Source organism: Egretta garzetta, unplaced genomic scaffold, assembly GCF_000687185.1.
Source record: "Egretta garzetta isolate BGI_Z169 unplaced genomic scaffold, ASM68718v1 scaffold257, whole genome shotgun sequence".
NCBI lineage: Eukaryota > Metazoa > Chordata > Aves > Pelecaniformes > Ardeidae > Egretta > Egretta garzetta.
This window is the reverse complement of record NW_009260344.1, coordinates 496237-514223: the sequence shown is the minus strand read 5'-3', so window position 1 is coordinate 514223 and position 17987 is coordinate 496237. Positions and strand designations below refer to the sequence as shown.

The window sequence follows — 17987 nt, the reverse complement described above, 5'->3', positions numbered from 1 at the left end:
AATACCTCACAATACTATCATACATATTCCTGTTTCAAGACAGTAAAGCCTTCTTTCTATACCTACTTCCCCTCTCGCCTCCCCCAAACAAAGATATGTGTGTATCCCCAGCCAGCTATGGCACACAGCAGTCCCCACGGCCAAACCCAGGCCACCCAGAGGCAGAGAAATGAATATTTCAGGGCACTTCCTGCAGCTGCGTGGAAGCCTTTAACCCCCTGGGGAAGGCAACTCCTTGCACTTGCTCTTTTCCTTAGCAATTTCCCCCAAATTTCAGTATGGCTGCAGTAACCCCCCTCTACCCTACAGCACCGCCTCTTTCTGTGCCTGACATGACAGGGGGCAAACTTGGAATCATGGGCGTGCAGGTACACAGCTCCAGTTGTGGGAGCGTGCGAACAGCCCTTCTCCCCTGGGGGCACAGAAATGGTGGTAGAGGGGAAAAAAAAAAAAAAAAAGCTGGCAGTATGGCACACGTCCATTTTTTTTTTTAACAGGAGAAAATAGTAATGAAATATTATTACAGGAGCACAGGTGTCATGCAGTTTGTCACTGGGTCGTTAAGGATGCGCTGTTTGGTGTAAGCTGATGCAACTTGATGTCAGCAACTTCAGCAGTTTCACTGGGCTGGCAGGTTTTGCAGACCAGGTTTTAAATCCACGCCATCAGCACGCTGTCTTACGATAGGACAAACTGTAAGGCAGAGCTGCACGTATTTAACCAAAACAGGACACTATCAATCACTTGTATGCGTAGATTAAAAAAAAAAAAAAACCAAACCACCAACTCCACTTTTAATCAAGAAGAGAATTAAACTTCCCCCAGGGTTCAGCCATCTGTGAGAAATAAGCTTACTAAGTGCCTCAACAGAGAAAAAAAATATTGTCAACATTCTTGCTCAGAAAGCGTTGCTTGAGTTTAAACAAGAGTTTTCTCTTGTACAAATTCTGAGATTATTACAATTAAGAACTGAACACTGATTGAGAAACTTTCTCCTTACCATTACTGACAGGCGGGCAGGACTGGGGCTAGAAACCCACAAGCGCATTCCCCCCTGGGAGGAGACCCCCAACTCTCACCTTACTGACCACTCAGATGGCAAAAGTTCATTAAACTTTTCCTTCTTTATTTCTAGGTCATGTAGTTTACAAGGACTTCTTTTATTATGTCGGTGTAGAGCGACAAAAGTAAAATTCAGATACACGGTTATAAACAGGCAGCAATATTACAGAAAACAAGATAGACACTTTAATTGTCCTCTGTAATCATGCCTTAAAAGAAGGCAGAAAACCATTACATACAATTTGTCTACTGCATACGCTCGGTGCAAGGTACCAGCACATCTGCAAAGTGCAGTTAAGAAGAGCAAGCTTGCAGATTTGTGCTCTACTTTAAGCTCCTCCCCAGCAACTTACTTACAAAAATAAGCCTTGCCTTATACCTCTGCTTCCAAAGGTGACATTTTTGAAGGCAAAAATACCTTTCCTTAAAAGTAAGGCTAATGGAAAACTATTACAAACTGGCACCACGCTGTTTAAAGAAATCCCAAAAATACGACGCCAGGCCAGGTAAAGCAGTCGGAGCTAACCCAGACACTTTGCAGGGACAGTAAAAGCACAGGCAGATGAAGGCCTGGGGTGGGGGTGGACAAAGCCGGGCGTGAGCTCGCAGCGTGCCGGCTGCTCCGCAGTTCCGTGCCAAGGCGCAGGCTCTTACCTTCCCCCTCAGCCCACCCCTCCGGCACGGCGAGAGCGGCCACCACGGTGGCATCGTTCCACAGCAGCCAGGTTCGTCTGGCCGTACCCCGCCGGGCACAATGGGCATGGTTGGAGCTGCAAAGGAAGCGCGGCACTTCGGGGAGCGCGAGCGGCTTTGTTACTCCCCAAAAGCGTTCTGTACTACAGGGGTCACGCCCTCGTCCTTCAGTAAACTGGCGCTCAACTACAAAGTGCAACTGCAAGGAAAATTAAGTTAAAAAAATAGATTACACATCTGATGATACTTACAAAAAGCAAGCCTTCAGTTCAAATGGCTGATTTTATTTTTTTTCTTTTAAACAGTGAGTTTATTTACTGCCTAATCTTGAAGTCCCTGACAAATAAGCAGTTCCACTAATTTAAATGTTTGCATAAATAGGGATAGCTTGCCGCTTACAATATTCAATACTGAGTGAAGAAGTACTACCTGCACAGAAAACTCATCAGTGCAACATTATAACACAGCAATGGTTTTAGCATGAAACAAACTCTCAAAAATATCAATACACTTCTTTTTCTTTCGGAAACTGAGGCCGTGCTTCTTTCAAACGAAGCTCTTCTTCCATTGCCAACATAGTTCTGATTTTTTTAAAGCATCAATACTTTTCAATAGCAAATGATTGTAATTTTACATTCAAGATACAGCACACTTTTTTTTTTCTCAGTGAATCTCAGTTTAAGATAGTCTACATTTAAATAATCTATATATTACATATAAAAATACACATCTCTACCATAAATGAGGTCTTGGCTTTTCCTACCTGTCCTAGCCTTTTGGCCAATTGCCCTTGCTGTAGGTCTGGCTCATCTTAAGCTCCTAAACCAAGGGACACATTCACCCAGCAAATTCTGCCACCGTCTACTCCGAGAAGTATTTCCTCAACATACAGTCCTGGAACGCAACTGAAATGCAACTCAAAAAAATGTATGTGTAACTTTTTAACTGATCGTTCAAAAATAGCGTGCCTTAGAATTTAATTTAATATTCTGATTGAGAAATTCTTGAGGTTCCAGCTAGCACCATAAATTTAACTTCCCCTCCAAGTTCTATGCATCTCCAAGTAAGCTCGCTTTAATTTCAATTCCTTACGTTAACATCTGTTAATGTAAGATAGAGAAAAGCTTCCATTAATCTATTTATATTTCAGATGCAGACATCTGCCTGTTTCCATATGCTGTAACAGCACACACTGAATGGCTGAACGTTCTAATACTGAGATGGCAGCAGGTAGCTTTCCCATTGCACTGTATTCAGATGCGCATGTCACATCAGCAGAGATAAATTTGGTTCCTCAAGGATAAGCCTAGCCTTAATGCTTAAGAGCACACAAAACAACATATTTACAGATCATAATCAAAGAGGAGTTATAAGCCATTGCTCAGACTTATGCATTGTTCAATTTGCTTTGAATATGGCTACAAGAGTGAGTGCACATTTACCCATTTCTTCCAACTGTTGTTTCAATCTGGTCAGGAGTTTCATAGCTCTGTTAGCATGGCAGTGTCCTCTAACCGTTAAATGAATAGTTAAGGCTACGAATATGCATAGAATAAGGGCTACCATGGCGATGTGAAGTCTTGCAAGGAGACCTCACCAGCTTCCAGAATGGTTACAGAACCTGGGTCCTTTTGTACCAAGCCAGGCAGATACGCCTGTACTTTGAAAATTTTAATCCTTTCTGTTCAAAAAATTGTATCTGTATTTTAAAGAAAAAAACCAAACCAAAACAAAAAAAAAAACCAACAAAACCAAAACCAGGTAAGTTACCTCCCTGTCATCCAAAACATAAAATCATCAATTTCTTCACTAAAGCAAGGGGAAAATGCTCTCTTAGCTACCAGGATAAGAAGCACCTGAATATACCATTGGTGAAACAAACCAAGGTAAACCTCAGAGTAATCCTGTGAAAACAAATGCCACCCAGTCACCTGCGCGTGTAACTGACCTTACTGTTTCCAAGAACTACAAAACTGTTAGGTCAGCTGTCTAGGAGTGCTCGCAGGAACAGCGGAAATTTCAGAGTTGAGAATTTTCAAGAAGGAACCTTTTTCTGGGGAGACAAGTCATGGGACATAGAGCACAACACTCAGGCTCGGTTTTGCAGTCTTTCTGTCTAACGTCTATCACTTTCGGTAAAGAGATGCACAGAGTTAGGCAGCAAGACCGAATATTGAATCTATGGATAATTTTTTCTGTTATGCTGCAAGACATTCATTTTAATGATAAAAATAGGCATGATGAAGAAATATTTGCCACTGTCTCAGAGCCAACATCTTGATATTTCAGAATAAACGTAGATAATGAAGATTTATTTGTGTGAGCATTCAAACATGTTCAGGTGGAAAAAAGATTGTATCTGAATTTCACTACAAGCTTCACAAATACCTGTTACTAAAATTGAACAATACATAGGGTTCAGAATTTGCATTGGCACCATTTAAAACTGAAAACATGAAAGAGCTCATTCTTTGGGAAAAACAATAATTTAAATTTAAAGCTTTGAGACACAAGGTGTATTAAATTTAAAACAACCAGAAATAGTACCATAATTAGAAAGTCACGCTCAGAATATAGATAAAAAAGGAAGAAACACTGGAGAAACAGAATAAAATTGTGTTTGCTGAGGTACGAATAGAAGGTTCCATAGTACAGGATTAACTCTTCCAATGGCAAATCCTTCACATACAAAAATCAAACCAAGATTCACTTATCACATAATTAAAAATGTACATGTAATAAAGGCAAGGCAATACTCAGTTATGGCCTGTCAAATATTTACCCCACTAACATTATCTACAGAAGCACTTTACCATTTTGTACACAGTGATTCCTTATGCACGTTGAAAGGCTTTCAGTTAAAAAAGACATTATATACATATCTGTACACAATTCCAGCAAACATACTCCGTCTCCCAGTGGAATTCTTAAAGCAAGATACCTGAGGTTTCTCAATATCTTCAATTTCTCTATCACAAACCTAAATATACATTTCAGATTTTACAAAAAGACACCTCCCTGGCATATGTGCATTATCATTAAAAAAAAATTATAGCTTTAAGGAGCTGAAAAAGACTGCCTCCATCTGAGAGACTTCATTTTCACTCTTGCACATTTAGGAATGTCCTCCCACCAAAGAACGTTCCAGTGACCGAGGGGCAGAACAACATTAGGGTACGCGCCTTCGATGCAGACACCGTGGGATCTCCGTTGTTTTAGAAAAGTCAGGAGCATCACATCAGTAGGATGCAGTACTTCCTCCAGCCAACGCATATCTGAAGAGGAAAAGAAATAATTATTGTTCTGACCTTCGGAACAGTGCTCTACAACAAGCAGCAACTCAAAGTTATTCCATTTTATGCTATTGAAGCTCCAGCCTTTTTCCTCGCAGAATGACACCCACCACTGGTGTCACGCTTTAAAGGCAAAAGCCAAGGAGCTGAACGACATGTAAAATACACCCTGTTAGAACAGCGCTGCTTTTCTAACGAATAGCAACAACCCCTGCGCAAGTGTGTTACTGAGAAGTAGATGATGATCATGGAAGAATTCCATATACTGGGGGCAGCATTTTGTGAGCCCAGCTTTCCTGCTTGGCAAGTTTACATCATAATCTTTCCAAAATATCACTGGGGCAGGAAACCTGTATTTCTTGGTCTAAGCAGATTCTTAAAAGAATCCAAAGAAAGAAGCACACATTTTAATCATGGTAAGCTTTCAATAAATGTTATAAAACATCACAGATCAGAACTGGGGAGGGAAGGTTAATGGATTCACTCAAGTTACTGGGCAGATCCTCTGAGCATCCCAACAAATTCATTCAAACTTGGAAAACCCGGTTTTAATCAAGTATAAGAGGAATGAAAAATCTCATTAAGAAACATGTTGTTGAAGAGCCATCTTCAGTAGTTAGCTATCAAACTGAAAGGATATTGCAAATGGATACAAGAAACGACTTAGTGATGTAATGGAGCATACTTCTTGTAGTATTCAAACAAGAAGGAAATATCTTTTCAGAAGGTGACCAGCTCCAAAAATAGCTTTATCCACGAGGGACACCTACTAAGCTATGGAATGGTTCAAATTCCTTTTTAGAGGGGGATCCTGCCATTCATTTCTTTCACTCACTTTCTGGAAGGCATGCTACTCATGATCACATACTAGCTGAATATCATCCCCAGAATAAGAGAAAGTTCACCCACATGTGACTCCATCAACAAACATTCTCTCTGAATATTTCTTTCTCCCCATCAAAGAAAATGAAGCACCTGCCTCCACCATTGTAAGACACTATGACAGAGAAAAACAGCAACAGCCCAAGGAAGCAGAATGGAAGGAAAACAAAATGCTAAATAGGTACATAAAGGGTTCTGAAAACTATCTCCTAGGACAAAAATGATGACTGTTGCTGTCGTGACAGGAACAAGTAAGATTATCTCCAGCATCCACAAAAGAAGTGCCCAGTGGAAAGCCTGTTACCACATGGTCATTTTCAGCTTGAATTGCAGCATCAAAAGTCTTTGAGGTTCCCAGTTCCAGGAAGGCCCTGTACCAGACTGATAGAAACTTGACACTAAAGTATTTGGCTAATGAAAGACTGGAATCCCTAATGGAAACAAACTGAGATGGAAGCCCCAGAAACTCTTTCAAGCCTGCCAGGATCAACTGAAAGGAGAATCGGGACATCTGGCATCAAGGAGTGACCTTTTAGTACTAGAGATGCTGACTGGGCTTCATGCTTAACAGCCCAGAAAGCAAGAAACACAATTGCTTGCAGATTTCTTGGCATTGATTTGTACTGAATGACAAAGTGTCAGCCTGGCAATCCTCTGCTTTAACTTCAGAGGTGTGAATTCTTAAACTTTACCAAGCTGTGGTTAGAGACAGTATAAGGGAGACACCTGCTCACAGTGATCTTTTTCAAGGTAGCAGTCCACGATTAATCGTTGCTGTGAGTTTTTCCTAGTACTAAGCAATCCAACCTGGATGGTGTAGATTCACACAGCTGTGGACTCCTGGATTCAAGGTTGCATTTAAAGCCTCCTGAAGCAGTAATTCTGAAATTTATACCCCTGGTCTTTTCTTGTGCAGCATTTAAATGAACAGCAAAGTTAATAATATTTTCCTAACCTAGGCTTTAGAAATTCAGCCTTTTGAAGTAATACAGAAAGTTGGCTTTGGAGGTAGCACCAAAAGGCCATACAGACATCTTTAATGAATGAACAAGGATCCACTTTTTGTGTGACTGAAAGAAACACAAACTGAACGGTCCATTTATCAAAGCGGGTAAAAGAAATTAAGAGTGACACAGGGCATCCTCTACAACATACACCCAGACACTAAGGAAGTGTGAATGTCCCTTACAGGAACTGCAAAGGGAAAAGGCTGTCCAGTCTCATTTGACACACAATATGCACGCCAACAGGATGGACGTGCAATATGGGATTATCACCTGAAGCTAGAAATTAGAACTGCTGATATGATTAGGTTGTTTTTCTACTAAGCAAACACAATTAACAAACTGTAAGCACAAGTGGTTTTTTTCCCTATTATAAATGAAATTAATTATTTCAATTTAACACTAGTCAAATACTTGTCGAATCAGATCCGCAATTTTCTGCAACCCTTAGTGAAATAGTTTCATTACCTCTGAAGCCTCTGCACAAGGTGTGACACCATGTTATCTGCAATGCCTGGACAAGCCTCTTCAGCTAAATAAATAGCCTTTCTCAGTTCTTCTATGGAATCTGTGTTACCACCACACACTTCACTCTTCTCTTTCAACTGAAAGAAGAACGGAAAGAGATACGTTAATAAGATATTCATAAATATTTCTATAAACAATATAATGCAAAAGCTTGTTAGGAAGTGACCACCAGTGTTCCCAATGTCAGGATTTGACTTCCATTATACACCCTCACATCCTGAAGACTTTTTTAATCCTTGAAGTTAGTCTTTGCAGTAGTTCTCAGGATGTTGTTCACCTTCACAAATCTTCAATCACCGACATATCCTTTTTCAGCATGCTCACATCCAAAAATTAAGACAAAGTATCCCCCAAAAAATGCACTGTTTACCTGTAGCTGTTCCATTTTAAGACATGCTGCTTATACATAGTCACTTTATCATATATACCTGTACCCTTACAACTTGTATGTATACGCTGCAGGTGCACTTGTGCAAGCACTGTTAGAAAGTGTTTTCACCCTGTCAACTCTATCAACAGTGTACCCTGAGCACTCTCTCGTCTCCCCCCTGAAGCAAAGGATCCCATGACTGGTCAGGAACTGAGGGCTCATAGGGAAGGTCTCAGTGCTTTGCTTATGGCTGGTAAAAAGCTTCTTTCTCAGAACTCACTAAAGAACATTCAAAAATCTCAGCGGGGTCTGGGCTTCCTTAGAAAAAAGTGTCATGTCACTAGGAGTAAGGGTGAATGAAGGCATGGCCTTCTGTCAGGGACTGGACTTTCCCCAGAGGGTTGGATGTCTGCATTTACAAGTTTCTCTCCACATTTATCACTACAGCTGTTGTCAAGAGCTGCTTTGCAAGGAGGATGGAATCAAAGTAATTTCTCAGGGGGAAAAAAAAAAAAAAAAAACCTGGTGAAAAAAATACTCCAGTTGGAAGTATGAGTGCTTTGGACCAAAAAGTTTGAGCTGCTCACACAGAACTGAAGAACAGTAAAATATTTTTTGACACATTTGTCTACAAATTATTCAATTAATTTAAGAGTTGTCTCTGAATGCTGGGCCTATAGCCAGTCTGCCTTTATGCCATTACTGTCAGTAATGAAGAAGGCTTAGCTTGAACAGACGGAAAGTTCGTGCCACTTTCTGGGATATAGTATGGGCATGCACACACTTTTGGCCCTACTTAAGTATAGCGCAGAGGATTGTCACATAGAATAAGTATGATGCCGAGAAAGCAGCAGAAAGCAGAATTAATAGAGCAAGACAGCTTTGAGCTCAGTGTAGTACAAGACATTCCAGAGGGAATAAAGTGGCAGTGAAGTTCTTCAGAGACGTCCAAGCACTAGTGCGGCCTTCCAGGACTTTCTGAAGTAGACTTTCAACAGGTGTCAGGAACTACAGCTAAAGAAATGCCATCAGCATTTAGGTAAGGTTTTTCTTTAAAAAGGAATCAGAGTCTTGCAAGGGAGAACATAAAGGAAATAATAATTGTTCTAGTTCCACATTTAGCAATGGCTTATAGGTTATGTTAGAGCACCCTCCTGAGAGTAACTCAGGTTACTGAGGAAAGGAAATCAAGAGGACTCTGTGTGTGCACAGAACAGCTAAGGAAGTACACCCACAGCGGTAGGAAGGCTTCTGCGCTCTTCTTTGGCTGCTGCTTGTATTCTCTTTTCATTACATCCAGGATGCTCAACAGCAAGATCCTGCATGCAAAGCATAGGTAACAGGAAGACACAAATGCCTTTTCTTTTCCCAGTAATAACTAACCCTTTCTTAGTCTAAACTGGGAAGTCACAGCTTGAGGACAAGATCATAGAAGTAGACAATAGTGGGAACATTACAACAAAGGACACCCCTGGATCTCCTGCCTTCAAAAAGGAACCCAGAATGAGTTGCCACACGCAGTACTCAGCCAGCGTAGAAAGGAGAAAAAAAAACACATCAGGGTGGTAATAGCTGGTGTCACTGAAGATTACAAATAACTGACAAGCATGACAACTTTGTTCATTTTCAGGGTGTGTTTTGTTTTCTGTTGTTTGGGGGGGGGTTGTTTTGTTTGGGGTTGGGTGTTTGTTCTTCTAATTGTTTTCCTGAAGCGCACCAAGCTTCATATTACTACCAGCAACACAAGAGTGGCGGAGCCCCCTAGCTGAGCAAGCCTCTTCAGCCAAGGCTCCTAAATTGTATCAATCAGAGTTCAATAGAAGAACGATGCAGAGCACAACCTTGCCCTGGAAGATTACTTAGGAACAGCAGTTGTTTTTTACACCTGTCTTCTGTGCCAAAAGCTTTGAAGCCTCCATGATGACAAAAAGCTCTGAATGGCCAGCTTTCCCCTTTTTGGAGGAGTTCCACAGAGTAACTCACTAATTTAGCTGGCAATAATTCCTGAAGGTACAGATATCTGTGGTTTGAATGCCAAACAAATGGAACACTGAAAATGTAACATAAGACTTCCTCCAGACAGCAGAGGCAGTAGCCATGTCCATAAGAAAAAGGAAACCCTGCAATGACATTCTGGAACAGTTTGGGAAAGTTGTGGTTATCCACCGGAAGTTGCATGGAAGAGGAATCTAAAGTATGAACCAAACAGCAGAAACCAGACCAAGAGTTTTCTCCCATAGCAGGAAAAGATACAACAGACAAGTGTGTGAGGAAAAATATTTCTGTAGCCTCTACAGGCTGTAGAGATGAAAGTAAATGGCAATCTTAATAAGGACTGCAGCACAAAATGTTTGTGTTGCTGCAGCAGTGCTAGGAGAATCTTATACCTACAGGGGTCAGCAAGTGGCAATTAAAAGAGTGACCTTGAAAATGAAAATGAGAAGCAAGAAAGGCAAAGAATGTCACAGCAACTAGTTAGCAATAGCATGGGAAGGAAGAAGCCAGAGCAGAGGTATCTAGAAGACAGGTAATAAGGGGCATGGTGGAGAGAAAATGAAAAACAAAGAAAGCATAAAAATGGAGGATGGAGTGTGGAAGACAATGGATGCAGGACCTACCAAGCTTCATACTGGAAAAGGAGAAGGAAGACCTAACAGAGATGCAGAGCAACCAGAAAAATGTTTGGGAGATGGAAGAGTAGGGAATCGAAAGAAAATTCTCAAGCAGAGGCAAGCAAGTGGGTAATACATAAAGAACTGCAATGAAAAATGCCAACAATCCATGTTTAGAGTGTTTCTCAGCTTTACATAGGAGAATGACAGCTGACTTGATACTGGAGTCTGAATAAACAATACAGAGGTCATCCCCTTTAAATAAGTTTAATTGCTTTACTGCACTCAATATTCTTAATGACCAGCATGCAAAACTCGATAATCCTCTGAAGCAGGACGTTATTCATTAGAACAAAATTAAGGCATCTTTTTATTAGAACAATTTCTCTATTTCTATAACAGTTACAAGGATTGAAATAATTTAAATGAAAAATTTTCATATCAAAGCTAGGGTGAGAGAGGATTTTTTTGTTTCTTAGCATTCTAACAACTCTTTAGAATAATCACATCTTCATAAATATCTGGCTTCCCCTTCATATGATTTTTTTTTTGAAGTTGTTTTTAAGTATTTGGAAAAAACAATATAAAAATGTAGAATTCAAAATAGGAACAAAATATAGTTTTCAACACTGAAATTCAAAATTTATGTTCTTGCTGATCTGGTCCACAGCCAGATTTGTAACAGATAAAATGACAGATAAAGAGATAAAGCAGTGTCAAAAAAATGGAATGCTGCAATCCGAACATTTACATACCTTTTTGGGTTTTGTGTTCATTAGTTTAGGCTAGCATGGTTGATGTTGGTACCATGCATATGAAGTATTGCTAGAAGCAAAACAAAGATCTCAAAAGCAGACGTGCATGAAAGCAAAGGGTACAGCTAAAACTGTAACATATCAAGTCCCAGATGGGTTGTAGAAACCTTAGGTGTCATTCATAATATTTTTTTATTTTTCAGATATATAAATCCTGGAATTGTTAAGTTTTAAAGCAATAACTTACCTCTGCAAATAAAGGGGATATAACTGTAGACAGGCATTGGGAATGAGGCCTCTTTGGGATATCCTTTTCCTTTAAAGAAAACAAAATTCTGACCAAATCTATTTCTGAAAAAAAGCATCCTCACTGTATTCTGTTTCTAATTAAAGAAAAAAAAAAAACCAGTTCCAACATGCTACACTTTGTGAAAAATCTGTTTTGATGTATATACAAATATGTAAAATGTTCTACAACACACTATTCCAAAGCACTGTGGAAAATGGAGGCTGAGTTAAAATTTGAGGCTGCAGCAGCTCAAATATATGCAAGCTCAACATTTCAAAAACAAACCAAAACCAAAAAGCCAAACAAAAAACCCCACCGAACAACCCCACTAAGCACGTACTAAATCATAGACATAGATGTTACTAGGTTCCTCCCACACGATACAATATATTTCTTGTATTTCTCCAGTTCTGATAAGAGCACACTCCCAGAACTTTCAGAGCCAGGGTACCAACCACTAGCCCAGCCACACAGGCTGAAGAAAATACAACGGAGCAGCTCCTAAACATCCCTTATTCTGGTTTTTGGGTTGGAGTTTTTTGGGGGGGTTTTTTGGGGTTCCTAAACATCCCTTATTCTGGTTTTTGGGTTGGGGTTTTTTGGGGGTTTTTTTGGGGGGTTTTTTTTGGCCACATACACATTCTATTCTTTGCTACATTGTAGTCTTTTTTCCTAAAAGACCATAACGCCTTCCCCAAAACCCAGTCTAGCTGTGTACCGTACTGGTTAAATTCACTTTACAGAAGGAAAACTTTAAAAATAAAATATTGCCTGGTCTTCCTCTGGTGGTAATATTTCACAAACTACAGAAATATTTTGGTACATATTTCACTAACTACAGAAGAAGGACACATTTACAGAATACCCAAACTTCAAGACTTACTCAAAACATTTTGTGAAAGGCAACTGTAGAATATATATTTTTAGCAAAAATTCTGAGACTTTTACAATTTAAATGCTTTTAGAGCTATATAACAGACTTGTGAAAAATACAGAATCACCCCACTAAATTATTAAAGCAAGAATTATCTTCTCATATAATATAGTCAATATTTTGAGCACCTTATTTCTTTGCAACTCCAAAGGCTGGGCTGCTCCATTCTCTAGATTCTTGGGGCCTTTTTCTCTTATTGTAAAGATCCACTCTCCTGAATCACTCCCACCTGAAGCCTCGCCATCTGGTTCACTTCAAGGGAGAGGAAAAAACCTTTTATTAGTGACACCTTATTATCCATGTTCATTCAATATATATGCTAAACAGAAAAACTCCGGTCAAGATCAAAATCAGGATTCTATTGTGCAAGGCAGTAAGTATAAAGACAAGCATGAAAAGTAATGTAATTTATCTTTTGGGGAAATTAAGAAAAATGAAGCCAAGATACTTCACTAAATGTTAAATTAACTTCAAAAAGAAAGAGAGGCATTACAGATGGAAAACGTTTTCCCAAGTTACATAAACAAGTAACACGAAGTGTTTTATTGCTATCTGAAAACTGGCATAGCAAAGTACCTCAAATCTTTAGGGAAGGAGGAAAAATTAGAAGACTTGATTCACTTTTTTTGCCTAGAAAAACAGCTAAGATGATAGCTTAGAATGTCTTTGAGGAGGACAGTTCATCCCCAGCCTGTTAGCAAGGTAAATTTCCCACTTCAAAAAAATTGGCTAAAAACATACAGATAAAGCACGGCTTGGACAAACTACATTGCCATAAATCAATCTTTTGCCTCATTTTTTGTGGATGGCATAGTAATTTTTTCTGTGACTCCTGTGAAGTTAAAAGAACAAAAATATTTATGCTGACACTAACCTGTTGCTGCATTACACTTCTCCTCTTACTACTACAAATATCCTTCTCTATGTTCATTTCTTCCTGATCCGTGAATTAAGAGTGATTTGCAAGAAAACCACCAATTAAAAGGGCATCTATTGGCCACTGTACCAAAAGTATTTAGCCTGGCCTACCAAGTCAAAAAGCACATGATCAGTGTAAGAAAATTCTCCAAGATTTCTCCTTGAAGTCACATAGAACTTCTGGTTATCACTGAAAGAGGCAGGTCTACCTTCCTTATATACATTAGCTCTAGCAAGTTGATCCAACAGAAAACTATTTATCGATTTGGGTAGTTAGTATTCCAGCATGCCAAATCAACTCACTCCTTTATCACATCTAATTCAAGGGCTGCTATGGAAGCAGAGGAGGGGAAAGCAGGCTTAGACATAACTTTAAATTATCTCACAAGCACGCAATAAACCATTCTAGTTCCACTACTCTCCTATGCCAAGCCATCAAAGCTGGTCTGACATTCCACAGAAGCAACAGACTGTAACCTCAAAGTTCAGTTAGTAACTGATCTGAGACCAGTTTTAAGACTAGTAATTTATCTTCCAAATCAGACCTGGTTGTGGTCTGGAACTGTGATCACTGGCAGGAATCAAGCCATTAATAATGTAGGGCAAATCTACAGCTGTAATGGCAGCCAAGAAATCATAACCAGCCTGATGTCTGCCATTAGCACACTAGCTGAGATTGCAGAAAATAGTTGTGTTTTCTTTATTATGAGGAATTCAATAAGTTTGTGAATAAATTGTGGCAACCCCTTCACTTGATTTTCAAAAGTGTATAATCTGATGATTCCCACTAATTTCAAAATTACTTTTAGACTAACAAAGTTAAATTTTAACCGAGTCATAACTATTTGTAACTTGGTTTCCTAAGGAAACCAACTCATGGACCTATTGAACTGCTCCATCAAAATTTGATGGAGAGAAGTAAAAATTGGAAAGGAAAGAAATCTGGAAATATTTGCAACACCTCTTTTTCAATAAATAATTTGGTATTTCATGACTATCATGCTGTAATGGTCCCACCTTTCTAGGAGGACAGGGGAAAAAAAACCCTTGTAAAAACCGAGGTGATATGGTTTGTACCCCAAACCCCCATTATTACAGAAGCACTGTCCACTAACCCTCTCTTACATGCAAGGATCTGTTTACTCAGATAGCCAAAATGAGGGACAACCTGCCACCAAGGAGACAACTCCCATCCTTAGGTGGCCATGTGCACACACAGCACAGCTCACGTGCACACTGCTGTGCAGGCTGTGCAGGGGGAGACCTACTTTCTGCTCGTGTGACAGGAGTAACAGGAGGCCTTATGTCTAGGAAGGACCCTAGACACTACCTAAGGGAGAAAGCAGTATAGAGTGGGCCAGAAGAACTGTTCTCAGTGACTGTAATTTGCATGAAATCCCTTGGAACACTGAAATTAAGATTTCATTAGTTTATCAAGGCTGCTAAGCTGAAAAGCTGTAAACAACAGAACACAGGAATACATGTGCTAAAAATAACTACTTGGCTCCTATATTTATGAAGTATATTTTACAAACTCATCAGACTTACTTATCTGAGTCATCAGAACTGGAGTCATCGTGACTTTGCTCAGACTTCCATCTCTTGTGTCTATCAATAAGGTCAGTCAGGTAGGAAGTTTTCTTTGAGTTTCGTAAAATAAATTTGTGTTTTAAGAGCTCTTTTGCAGTAGGTCTCTTCATAAAAAAAAAAAAAAAGGAAAAGATTTTTTTTTTAACTTCATTTGAGAGCGTTAAGTGATGTACTATAAAAAGATTAAGAAATCCAGACTTCAGTCTTGATACAAATGAGATTTTAAAGACATACAGTATCTAAAAAAACCCCAAACAAAAAGGAGATGTTGGTGAGTATGTTGCCCTATATGAGAAAAGCTGAGCTGCACTTATTCATGTAATTCATATAAACCAGTCAAGTTCTCTACTATACATTGACAAACAGATGAAACTCACAAAGCTTGGGTCCTTGTTTAAGCAAGCTTCAACAAATTCTTTGAGGGATTTACTAAAGTTTCCTTCCAGTGTTGGTGGATTGTTCTTAGGAATGAGGAACAAAACCTTCATTGGATGCAATTCTGAATGAGGTGGCTCTCCTTTTGCAAGTTCTATGGCTGTTATGCCTAATGACCAGATATCTGCCTGTAAGAAAAAATTATTTTAAGATTAGGTTGGAGAAAGAGAAGAAACTGTGCTGCTTGCCAAGGTAGATTTTAAACTTTACTGAAAGCATTTAATATGTAAATTGTTCTGGTTAACATGATCTGGTTTATGTGGTTAACCACATAAAGTATAGAGTTCCTTGGTTGTTTTTATTCTACAACATAAAGCAGTTGTTCTTATTAGTTTCAAAACTTTTTGAAATCAGTACTATTACACCTGCAGTTATAACTGATCTTTAAACACAGATATTTTTAAAAAGTAATTGTAGAGTTGTTATAAACTAGCATTTTTCCCCACCATATTCAAGTACACTATGTAAATATGGGGCAAGACTCAAATATTGGCATAAAGAAAAATGTTATAAGATGCACAAGATTTTTCCTCAACAAGCATCAGCTATTACGACCATCAGAAATGTAATACATTCAAATATAATTTTCCTGGGGTTTAACACTGTCTTACATCATATTCTTATTCACAGACTACAGAAATGCAGTCTAGAACAGTACTCAACTTTTTCAACCCAAGATTTCAACCAGTTAAGTATTTGGTCCAAATATCTTGTGAAATATTGACAGCACTTTTCTACCTGATCTGCTTTGTAGACCTTCTCCTGTGCACCATGTCTTGTAGGCCAAGGACGTCTGATCTAAATCAAACTGCTCTAAGTCATGCCCATGTAAAATTGCGGAACCAAAGGCTCATGGCCAAGTTAGAGGGACAAATCAAGTAATGCAGCAGAGTCCAGTGCTAGATCCACTACCATTTAATTTCACTGATGAGTTGAATTCAAATTGTTACTGGATGCCACAACGTGCGTATTGGGTTTTTTTAGGGAAGATTATTTAAATGTATTTGCTCCATAGGTTTTCATCATCAAAATATGCTACTCTTTCTAGGGAATGCTGTCTCCCTAGATCCGAATCCTATTACCAAATCTGCCTGAAGTAATGTAAAGTAATGCATCATAATGCTCTGTGTTCTCCTGAAACAACAGACCTAAAAGTCAAAAGAATGGGTGAATAAATCCCTTAGGAAGGTGGAAGAAAAAAAAATTCACAGAAACATCTGTTCCAGAAGACAATATATCAATTACAAGTATTTACGTTTTGGTTTTTTTCTTTCTTTTGAAGTGAAAGTAGAACAAAGATTTATTCCCAGGAAAACAGGAAAGATCCAAAGTAAGCTGTCTGGTTTTACTCCCAAACAGAGCATTAGGAACTTTGCTGTGCTGTAAACAGATCTACTTCCAGGTACTGGACAGAGTAGAGATTTCGTTTTTCACTGCTGTCCTTACTAAGTGTCCCTCTAATCCATCTGTCTGCTCAGTTAATAGACTAAGTTATCTTTGACTAACTCATACAGGACTACAGGCTGATAGCTGCCATGTATGCATCCATACCACTACCACAGCTACCTTGCACGGCTAAAAACAAGCTCCTCCTTCCTTGTTCAGACAGTATTCTATTGTTAAGACCTTACTTACTTAATTTGGTAAGTAAGTATGGGAAAAAACCCTGAGTCAATTAGCATACCATCAAATTTATGAAATTATGTTTTGTTAACCCATGTTACAGAACTGTCATCTCATACTGAGCACAGAGGATTACATAAGTATATGAGCTCTGAGTTTCATTTATCTTAATAACAGCATTACCAGCTAAGCTCTCCTCAAGTCTGAATTTAATTGTGAGTAACTTCCCTCTAGCAGGAAAGCTTTTCTTGGTTATGAAGAAAAGTGTCACCTGCAAAGATGAGTCTTTGTGCTAACAACGGAGCATTATTATTTCCAATTTATTCAGAATTTTAGTTTCTCAGGAGGAATGTGTTAAAGCCACATAAATGGATAGGTTTTCTTCTGCCAGACTTTCAGTTACAGCATGTGTATAAAGCATAAGTACAAAAATCAGATTTATATGTGTATGTGTGCATAGATATGCACACGCACACACACACATATATATACTTCCTTTTTTCCCCTCATATATTTATAACTTGCTATGGCTAGTGACCTTCCTCCACAAAAAATGAACGAAAAAGTCTAACAGGCCACAGCTGCACACTGAACTCTTTGAAGTCCAAGATGGGTTTTGGAAGCCTATTCCTGTTGGAAGCATCAAGAACAAATGCCCCGAATTCCTCTGGAACTGTAACCTCTCCTCTCACAGATAAGAAAGGATCTCAAAAACAGGGATGCAGGTACCAATTGCATGTGTATTCAACTAGGCATTTCTGGGATGTGCTTGTATGGGACAATGAAACTCCAGAACAGGCGCAAATTAGTCCTCAAAATAGGGAGAGAGAAGCATGACCTTAAGAAGTGGTGACACCATATCATCACTATGTTTTACCATGTTATGATTTTTACAATTTCAAATATTGAACAAAAATTATTCTTCTAAGTTCAGATGACAGTCAGCAAGTCACTGGTAACTACTATTTATTGCAGTACTGCCATAAGCCTTTCCTCTTC

The 17987-nt window shown here is 39.0% G+C and overlaps 1 protein-coding gene across 1 annotated transcript in view; it reads right to left on the bottom strand.

Annotated features, from left to right (window-relative positions):
• Window positions 1–4226: 4226 nt before the first annotated feature.
• STK24 (serine/threonine kinase 24) overlaps window positions 4227–17987 on the bottom strand; it is a 32900-nt gene continuing 19139 nt past the window's right edge. The window contains exons 5-10 of the mRNA XM_035898116.1: window positions 15308–15493; window positions 14889–15034; window positions 12551–12674; window positions 11447–11515; window positions 7403–7539; window positions 4227–5030 (exon numbers count right to left, since the gene is read on the bottom strand). Of these exons, the coding sequence (XP_035754009.1) occupies window positions 4994–5030; window positions 7403–7539; window positions 11447–11515; window positions 12551–12674; window positions 14889–15034; window positions 15308–15493 (699 nt within the window). The 3' untranslated portion in view covers window positions 4227–4993. The remainder of the gene's footprint in view (window positions 5031–7402; window positions 7540–11446; window positions 11516–12550; window positions 12675–14888; window positions 15035–15307; window positions 15494–17987) is intronic.